The sequence below is a fragment of the Saccopteryx leptura genome, chromosome 3 (assembly GCF_036850995.1).
Source record: "Saccopteryx leptura isolate mSacLep1 chromosome 3, mSacLep1_pri_phased_curated, whole genome shotgun sequence".
Taxonomy (NCBI): domain Eukaryota; kingdom Metazoa; phylum Chordata; class Mammalia; order Chiroptera; family Emballonuridae; genus Saccopteryx; species Saccopteryx leptura.
In genome coordinates this window covers 120,908,816-120,919,191 of record NC_089505.1, presented here as the reverse complement: position 1 = coordinate 120,919,191, position 10,376 = coordinate 120,908,816, and the positions used below count along the sequence as shown (strand labels likewise).

The 10,376-nt window shown below is 43.2% G+C and overlaps 1 protein-coding gene across 1 annotated transcript in view; it reads left to right on the top strand.

Annotated features, from left to right (window-relative positions):
* The first annotated feature begins 1,352 nt into the window (after positions 1–1,352).
* Positions 1,353–10,376, top strand: part of EFCAB14 (EF-hand calcium binding domain 14) — a 45,636-nt gene continuing 36,612 nt past the window's right edge. Inside the window, exons 1-2 of the mRNA XM_066376199.1 lie at positions 1,353–2,543; positions 4,366–4,514. Coding sequence (XP_066232296.1) covers positions 2,362–2,543; positions 4,366–4,514 — 331 coding nt within the window. The 5' untranslated portion in view covers positions 1,353–2,361. The remainder of the gene's footprint in view (positions 2,544–4,365; positions 4,515–10,376) is intronic.

The following is a 10,376-nucleotide window of genomic DNA, read 5'->3' as shown; positions in this document are numbered from 1 at the left end:
CCTCTTTTTTACAAATTCTAAAAAGCATAACTCAAAATATACAACATAAAAATGTTTTTTAATGTCAGAATAAATTTAATTTTGTCATATTTATTTTATTTAATTACCATAAAAGCACACTTGGACTTTTTTTTTCTTCAATATTTGACTTAATTGTTATAACATATTTCTCAGAAATTTGTATATAGTGCGCCTACAATTATTTGTATGATTTTTAAATGCACCCTGACTTCAAAAAGTTTGAGAACCACTGCCCTATCATCATCTCCATCCGGATAGGTTTCCTGGTTTCCTTCGTCCCTCCTTTTCTCCCAATTCTCTTTCCCACACATAGCCAAAGTGATCTTTTTAAAATCTAAGCCGAAGAATGCTTCCAATCAGCTTTAAAGCAGAAATTTTCCTAACGTTCTCACCATCCGTCCATAGGCCCCTCACAGTCTGGCCACTGACCTCATTTCCCGCCTCTTTCCTCTGCTCTTCAGGTCTAGCCATACCAGCTCTTCCAGGCCACTCCTTCTTCGTGGTCATTGCACAACCCACTCCCTTGCTTCCTCCCAGTCTCTAACCAAAGTCCCCTTACCCAGAGGCACTCTCCATCCCCTTATGTTTCATTTTTTTCCATAACACACATCACCTTCTCATGTCTGTTGTCACTATCCTCCCACTAGAATATACACTGCCAGAATAGGCGTGACAGATAAAATACAGGATACCCAGTTAAATTTGAATTTTAGATTTAAAAAAATTTCTTTTCCAGTATTAAGACGTCCCAGAACCTGTACAGGATATACTTACACTAAAAAACTATCCGTTGTTTATCTGAAATTCAAGCTTTACTAGGTGTCCTGTATTTATTTTATATTTGCTAAATCTGGTGTCCCTACACAGGAAGGCAGGGACAGTGGTTATTTTGCTCATTGCTGTATCTCCGGCGCCCGAACCGCTCCTGACACGCAGTAAGCTCTCAAATATTTATTTATAGAATGAATGACTGTGTTCAGCCGGGTCATGAATCTGCAACACGCCTAAACTTTTAAATAAACAGCCTGCGAGTGAAAGAGGTGGAGCTGCGAGGTTGGGTAAACTCAGTTCACAACTAGGGGCCCGGGCGGCTGACAAACTTTTCTAACAAGTCGAGCAGCTGGGTGCTTTGGCTGACTCCAAGCTAGCCGTTCGGAAAACAACTCTACAGATCAGGTGAACGACACGCCCCGTTGGGGGCGGGGCCTCCCCACCTGCAGGCGGGACCCAGCCTACTCCAGGGCCCAGGGCCCTTTAACACCCCGCCTCCCCGCAGCCACTAGTGCCCCGGGTGTGGCGTCATCAGGAGGGCGGCCAATGGAAACGCGGCTTACTGGCAAGCGGCGCCGGCGGTTGCTGCCAAAGAGGAAGTGAGCTGGAGCTGTAACGATGGCCCGGGGCTGGGATCCGCGGCCGCCTCCGCCGCTACCAGTGCGTTCGGAGCAGCCGCAGCCGCAGCAGGAGAGGGGGCCGGAGTCGCGGCGGGAATGGCGGAGGCGCGTGTGAGTTGACGAGAGTCGCTGGTTCCGGAACACCTCAAACTCTGGGCGGGAGTTCTTCAGGTGGGCTGAGCCGCCGTCGCCCCTCCGCACGCGCCCCCAGGTCCCGACAGCAGGGCTGGGGTCTCTCCTGGCGCTTGAACGGCACCTCTCAGACCCAGCCTTCCAACCCGGGCTCTGCGTCTTCCTCGGTCGTGGGCTTCCTTCACACTCAGGACAGAGGCCGGAGGATCGTGAGCACCCCCGACTGGTGCATTGTTTTGTCGCCCAGGCCGTGTCCGTGTTGTGGCACTGGGAGCCCCCTCCTCTGCCTCCTCTCCAGCTAGGGAGGGACTAGCGCGTTCCCACCGTGTCATTCTGCGACTCTCCCTCCCGCATTCAAGAACAAGTTTCTTTTCCTTCTCCATTGGAAATCCTGTCTCGGGAGCTCGAAACACCCATTTGTGTGCCCTTCTCCAGCTCCTGTAGCGCCCTTAGAAATATTATCTACTTGTCAGGGCTGAGAATCGCTTGTTCTTGACTTGGCTTTTTATCCCCTTTGGGAGACAAAAGTCCCCTTAACACCCTCTTAACTGACACTTCATACCCAGAACCTTATTCGTTTGGATCACCAGCTTCCTGGCCATATCTATGTGATTTCCCCCACCCACCTGAGTTCTCTGGGCTCCAATCTCCAGCTCCCAGCGGATCTGGTCAGTCCCACCCTTGGGTGGGAGTGACCAGGGGGCTCTGGCCCAGGATCCCCACCCTGGAAGGCAGCTACAAGGTAGCAAGAGAATTGGGCGTCGGGTACGAACCTGGCAGCTCAGGAGTGGGTGCTCCACTCACCCCACACAAGAAGATGAAAAAGCGTAAAGAGCTCAATGCATTGATTGGCTTGTCTGGGGACAGCAGGAGAAAGAAGCCCAAGAAAGGCTCAGGCCACCGCCTGCTTCGCACTGAGCCTCCTGACTCAGACTCCGAGTCCAGCTCTGAGGAGGAAGAGGAATTCGGTATAGCTGGAAATCGCTCTCGCTTTGTCAAGTGAGTGATCCAATGGTGAGGGGTGGGATGGGGAAAAGACATCTTGCACCACCAAGGGGACAAATTGAAGAGAAAAAGTGAATTCTTATGAACAAAAAACTATAGTCCTCAGAAGGCAAAGAGGGAGAAAAGTTGTTAGGGAGGAGGTAAGTTCAGGTTTTGAATAAAGGCTTGAGTTAGAGGTCTGTCTATAAGTTTACAAAAAAGAACTCGGAATCTAGGGTGAAAGTGTAGACTTCGGGAATGTGCCAAGAGCCCAGAGAGACCAAGTCGGAGAAGCAAAGAAGCTAAGAATAGGAACATAGGAGTGGAGCAAGCTAAGAATAGGAACATAGTGGAGCAGCTTTTGGAGCTAGCCTTTTTTTTAAAGTGTAGGAGAGACAGGGACCTTAAGACTACACTATTTACTTTTTCCACTCTTTTTTTTTTTTTTTTTTTGTGGCAGAGACAGAGTCAGAGCGAGAGGGACAGATAGGGGCAGACAGACAGGAAGGGAGAGAGATGAGAAGTATCAATTATTAGTTTTTCATTGCAGCTCCTTAGTTGTTCATTGATTGATTTTTCATATGTGCCTTGACTACAGCAGACCGAGTGACCCCTCGCTCTAGCCAGAGACCTTGGGTCCAAGCTGGTGAGCTTTGCTCAAACCAGATGAGCCCACGCTCAAGCTGGCGACCTCGGGGTCTCGAACCTGGGCCCTCCACATCCCAGTCCGACGCTCTATCCACTGCGCCACTGCCTGATCAGGCACTTTTTGCACTCTTGATGGGCCTGAATCTTGGTTATGAGAGAATATGGTGAGGATGTACCATAGAGGTATGAGCCTTGAAAGTAACTGAATGTGGAGGACAGGCAGTCTTTTCCCAAACCACCAGACAAAGCCAGTAGTGAACTTTGAGGACATTGATGAATTAGGACACAGGGTAGGGAAAGGGGTGAAGGGAAGGAACCTTGAAGGTGCCTTGGATCCTCTCAGGGAATACATTTTATAAAGAGTATTCTGCTGAGAATGTGGAAGCAAAGGCCAGGCAGAAGGTTGAGGTGCTAAAAGAGATTAAATCCTTTGATATTTGCTTGTTTAGTGTCTCTGTCCTATTTTGTTAAAGGAACAATTTGGCTTTGAATGAACTTTGTCAGATTAGGTAGTTAAAGGCAATCCTAGGTTAAGGTTGTGAAAATCTGATGAAATGAAATAGCTCCACTGTATTTGTTACCCTTTTGGGTTAGGTTAGACCTTGAGTGTTGGTTGAAGTTTGATGTGAAATCTAACCTCTTTCTATGGCTTCCTTTTTTCTAAGCCAATAAGCTAGAGTGAACCAGGTGTCCATTTAAACCTACAGTTCCTATTTCTTTCATTCCACTTGCAGTAAAACTTGCTCGAAAGTTTATGAAGTTTCCGTAAACTGAAACAGGGTCCCCTGGAGTGAGCATGTATTTGACAGAGACAGATGGGTAAATTATAGTGCAGAGAATCTCTGGTCTTTACACTTTCCTAACATGAGACTGTTTCCAAAGACCTGAATTTATGGTGATGACAGTGAGCTTCAGTTCTCACAGGTGCTTCCTGTGGTCTGAAGGACGACCCTCTATTTCATGTGAATTTTGAAACACTTGTACTGAATCGATGAATTCTTCATAGGTCATATTATTTAGTTATTTTCAACTTGCTTTTCAAATTTAAGGGTGTCACCCTATATTTCCTGTTAAATCAACTGGTTACATTTTAAAAGATAATTGCATAGTAACACATGTATTCTATTTTTAATAAAGTTGTGCTCATAATCACTTTTGTACTCCTGGTTGAATTTGTTCTTGTGATCAGGGAAGACTATTTACGATGCTGCAAGATCTGTTATCCCCTCTGTGCTTTTGTCATCCTTGCCGCCTGTGTCGTGGCCTGCGTTGGCTTGGTGTGGATGCAAATTGCTCTGAAGGAGGATCTGGATGCCCTCAAGGAAAAGTTTAGAACAAGTAAGTGATCTCATAGTTCAGAGTGTAATCTTGGATTCTTTTCCAGGATCTAGGACAAAGTGGATCATGCTGAATTAAAGAGTTTTGCCCATTGGTGAATTAATTATATATTATACATTTTTTTCAACATTTTGATACCCTGTCTTAGCTGTCAGCTTAAAAACAGTAACAGTTATTTGTTTTAAACACAAACAAAAAACAGTGCTTATGCAGGACAAATAACATCTGAAAAATGGCAGTAAGGCCAACACTTAGGGTACAGAGGGGAAGCATTAGGTCCAGGAGTCTAGAACCTTGGTTAACCTCCACCTGTTGCCACTTTATACCTCCCCAAGTACAAAGTGTCACTAAGTAACACTGAGTTATTTCCTTCCTCACAGGGCCATTTGAGAAAGAATATGGGAATCTGCAAAAAAACAAAAGTATAGGAACATAGGAATGAGCAATAACAATAAATATAGCTAGCATTTATGAAATGCTTACTGTGTGCCAAGTAACAAATAAATATTTGTCTCATGATTGAGTTTTAAAGTTTAAGAGTTTTTTTAATTAAAGAGTTTTATAAACTATAAAGTTGTATTTCGCACATCCAAAGTACTTTCTCTTTCTTCTTTTCCAAGTGTGAGGAGGGTTGAAAGACATGCGTCCCAAGCGGGATCCACCCAGCAACCCCCATCTGGGGCCAGTGCTCTGCCCATCTGGAGCCATGCTCGCAACTGACCTATTTTTAGCACCTAAGGCAGAAGCTCCATGGAGCCATCCTCAACACCCAGGCTGATGCGCTTGAGCCAATCAAACCATGGCTGCAGAAAGTGGGGAGAAGGGGGGAGGAGTGGAGAAGCAGATGGTTACTTCTCCTGTGTGCCCTGACCAGAAATTGAACCTGGGACATCCACACACTGGGCCAGTGCTCTCCCACTGAGCCAACCGGCCAGGGCCCAAAGTGCTTTTTCTAAAAGATGTGTTTTGTATGATAGCTTCTACCAAATTTAACCTAAATATCTTCCTTCCTTTAGCAATACTGAAATCTTTGGTTCTAGATTTCAAAGGCTAATTTTCTAAGTTAAGGAATAAGTTTCAAGTTAATCACAAATACCCTAACCCTGGCATCTTTAACACACCAAGAAACTGACCACCAGGCTTTCTCAGTCGTGAAGAAATCTGGCCTCAGAACTGGAATTAGAGTTGTTTTCTTCCCATCTTGAGCCTTAGGACATTACAACATCCTTGCTCTCCTTCACTACAGCTTCCCTTTGCTGCCTGCAGTTATTCAAGTTCTGAACCTGAACTAGGCACTGCTAACCCTTAGTGTGTTGATGACATTTCTACTGGTGTTGCTTGAAAAAAAAATGTTGAAATACTAACTTTGGTTTTCTTCTGAGTTTTTGATCCAGAGAGTGGGCTTGGATAAGTAATATTCTCTTCCAGAAACATCCTGACCTATGTGTTTTATCAACCAGTGGGGAACAGGATAGTGTAAGAAAAAATGAGAATTGTACTCTAGTTGTCGTCCTTCCTTAATGGTTGTCCTTAGCAGTATTACAAGGTGTTTCTAAGGCCAGTGTTTATGTAAGTAGTAAAAATAAGGAAATGAGATTCTCAGAAACAATGTTTAACTATAAATAACCACAGAAGACACTTGTCTATGCCATCAGCTCTCCTTAATTAGTTGGACTTCCTAGGTTTATGTTACAGCTTGTTTTGATCACATATAGAATTATTTATTTATACATTTCAGAAACATTGCTCAATTCTACCTCTCAGATTCCCTTCTATGACTCCTCTGTGCCTGTGTTTACAAGACACCCATGTAATTTATACCTTAGCTTTTCAGCAAATTTTGTTGTCTAGAAATGCACATTCAAAGGGTATACATGTAATAGACCTGGTAATCCATGAGTCAATAAATATTTACTGAGCAGTTGTTAATACCAATTCCTAGAAATACTATATTCAGAAGACTCCAGGAATTGTACCTTGGACTGTGAAGCCTGCTTTATATCATTGAGCAACATTCCCCTGAGACCCTGACTACATTTATCAGCTGGCTGAATGTAGCCGATTTAGAATTGTCCATCCAGCTGCTTTGTTGGCTTTGGTTTACTGCAGTAGAAATACCAGCACCTGTAATGTCTAAAGCAGGACTTCCTCAGGGCAAGGGCCTGGGGCATATTGTCAGTCCATGGGCTGAACCATTCTGGACCATTTGCCCAAGAGTTTTTTGTGAAAACCATTACCTTGACTAAAAGAGGTCAATCTTATAAAGCTTAAATAATGTTTCTGCTTCAGATATATATTTTTTAATATATATTTTTTAATTTATTTTTACAAGGACAGAGAGAGTCAGAGAAAAGGATACACAGACAGGAACGGAGAGAGATGAGAAGCATCAATCATCAGTTTCTCGTTGCGACACCTTAGTTGTTCACTGATTGCTTTCTCATATGTGCCTTGACTGTGGACCTTCAGCAGACTGAGTAACCCCTTGCTCAAGCCAGCGACCTTGGGTCCAAGCTGATGAACTTTGCTCAAACCAGATGAGCCCGTGCTCAAGCTGGCGACCTCAGGGTCTCGAACCTGGGTCCTTCCGCATCCCAGTCCAATGCTATATCCACTGCGCCACCACCTGGTCAGGCCAGATATAATTTGATAAGTTAATTTTTACTCCTTGTTTTTCACTGACTCCAATAAGACCATCTGCTGATCTGACTTTAATACTTTTTTGAAAAATTCAGAGCCTGTTTTTCTTTAGTTCAATAAAACTTCCAAGAGACTTGTGAGGAAAGGAGGTTGGGTTCCTGAAATAGCTAAAATAGGATAGGCTTGTTATTTTTTCCTTGTGTTCAAGGAATAGTTTGATCCTTATGCTAAAAGTAACTGGTTCGCCTTAAAACTCTTAGCTCAGTATCCTTTTTCCAGAACCATATCCTCCAGAAGACTTCCACAGTTATTCTAAAGAAGATTCTATTCCCAACTCCCCCTCTTTAAAGTCAGTCAACTCTGAAACACTAGAGTGGCAGAAAAGAATTTGGAAAAGAAGGAAAGTATTCATGAATTATGCATCTCCTTTTTGGTTGTACAGGCAGAGTTTGGTCATTTAGTGCAAAGTTAAAAATGGTTTATGCCAGTGAGGGTATTAGGGTATAAGTTTGTGGGGTTTTTTGTTTTTGTTTTTTTTTAAAGAGACAGAGAGTCAGAGAGAGGGACAGACAGGAACGGAGAGAGATGAGAAGCATCAATCGTTAGTTTTTCGTTGTACATTATGACACCTTAGTTGTTCATTGACTGCTTTCTCATATGTGCCTTCAGCAGACCGAGTAACCCCTTGCTTGAGCCAGTGACCTTGGGTCCAAGCTGGTGAGCTTTTTGCTCAAACCAGATGAGCCTGCGCTCAAGCTGGTGACCTCAGGGTCTCAAACCTGGGTCCTCAGCATCCCAGTCTGACTCTCTATTCACTGTGCCACCGCCTGGTCAGGCAGTATAAGTATTTATGATAACTATAGTATACTAAAGGGAGTGCTGGTCCTAGGAGCAAAAGGTTTGTTGAATCCTGGCTTGATCATTACTAGATGTAAAACTTGGACAGGTCACTTATTCTGTCTGAGCCTTGACTTTCTTATCCATAAAACATAAAGACATATTTGTGCTAGCAAAGCACTTTGGGCATTCTTTTGTCATAGCACCTATCACACCATATAGTAACTCTGTGACAGTGCCTTGCTTCCTGCTGAACTGAGAGCTTGAGAGTCTTTTTATGCAGTAGTGCTGAGCGCAAGGCTGGGCACATGGTACAGGCTCAGTAACAAGTTTAATAGCTCCATAAAAGTTTATTGCAAACTACAAAGACATAAAATATTACTATTGGCTTTATGTGTCCTCAGGTTATATGCAGAATATACAAAAGTTGCTTTCCATGTTGAAAGAACATGAATAAGTTATAATAACTTGTTTGTTTGCTGCACTTCCTCCCATTTACGTAGTCAGAGTGCCTTGACTTGTCTCTCCTAACTGGCCCAAATCAGATAGTAAGTATTATCCTTTTGTGGCTCATTCAATCAATCCTCAGGACCCAGAAAGTTTTCAGGGCTTGTCAGCTTTATATGTTTATTAGTTAATAATTATAACCCAAGTTATTTATGTGTTTGTCTTTCACTTTTACCTTCTACTTAATTTGTATAGACTGTGGGAAAGGGAGGGGCTCCCCCTTCACACACATATTGTCTTAGGATGTTTGACTACCTGAGAATGCCAGACCTGTGGGATGAGTTATTTTGCAACCTCATTGAACATGTAAAAGATGTCACTGAAATGCTAAGTGCTGCATTAACGTAGACTGATAAAATGTCCTTATTGTATGAGATTGATGTGGCCCTACAAACCATGTGTAAATCAAGTGTTACATTAAAAATTAAAAGTACTTAGGGAAGTCTGTTTATAAAGAAATTCTTTGGTGTATATTTTTGGAAGATGAATAAAAATATCTAATTTAGCCTGACCAGGCAGTGGTTCAGTGGATAAGAGTATTGGCCTGGGATGCTGAGAACCCAGGTTTGAAACTCCGAGGTCTCTGGCTTGAGCATGGGTTTACCAGCTTGAGCACGGGCTTCCTGGCTTGAATGTGAGGTCATAGACATGATCCCCTGATCGCTGGCTTGAGCAAGGGGTCACTGGCTCAGCTGGAGCCCCCCAGTCAAAGTACATATGAGAAAGCAGTCAATGAACAACTAAGGTGCCACAACTATGAGTTGATGCTTCTCATCTCTCTTCCTTCCTGTCTGTCTGTCCCTGTCTGTATCTCTTTAAAAGAAAAAAATATATTTTAATTCTGATTTTCAGATAGTAGGCTTTGTTATAATAGGGATATCACTATACCACCTCCCCCCCACTACCCCCAATTTGTCCCTTCTTGATGGTTGTCCTTTATGATCTTTAGTTGTTGAGTTTGTTTCATTTTCTTTGTTTAAACTAATAGGCTAACATTATCTCCATTCTATACCCTACAGTTATTTCACTGAACGAGTATTTGAGTTCTGTGTACTTAGCACTGTGGTGGGCCCTGGAAATACATAACAAATAAGATTTGGTCCCCGTTCTCTTCCAGCTCTCTGCCAGCCTGGTGGAGGAGACAGATGAGTTTATAGTTCCAGCACAGTGTGTTAAGTGCTTGGTAGAGTTAGGAGTAATAAAGAGGTGGCGGTGGTCCAAGGTGGAGTCTAGTCATTTGTGCTGAATCTTGAATTAAGCAGGCTAAGGCAGCAGAAAACAAAGAAGGGACCAACTAAGGGCATCCAAGCATAAAGAAGAGAATGTACGGTGTCACTGAGGTGTAAAGAGGTTGATGTATCAGGGAAATCTGCTTGGCTAGAAAGTAGATTGAAGAGGTAGCTAAACCGGTGAGAAACGTGGTTGGGAGGTAAGCAAAGGCCAGATTTATTCAGTCAGTAATACTTCCTAGGTGCCTGAATTGTACCGGGTATATTCTACATGCTGACCATGCAGAAATGAACAAAAAATGTCTTGGTACTTATATTTTAGTAAATTGTCTTAAATCCTATGTGCCAGTTTTTGGTATTAAAGAAAGCATATAATAACTAATCTGGCACTCTTTAAAAAATGCTTTTAAAAAATGATGTAGGTTTTATTCTGGAGGTCCAACCATTGTCAATATTTTCCAGGAAAAGGAAGAATACTCTTTGAGAAAGCACTCTTTCAGGCCTCTGCCTTCAGGCTGGCAAATTTCTGAACCATTCAGGAGATACTGCTTCCCAAAGGAAGGGCCAAATACCACCCTGTATTTCACCTAGCATGTTCCTTTGTCTTCTTTTACTTTGAGCGTTTGGTTTGACTTAAGAAACACTGCAG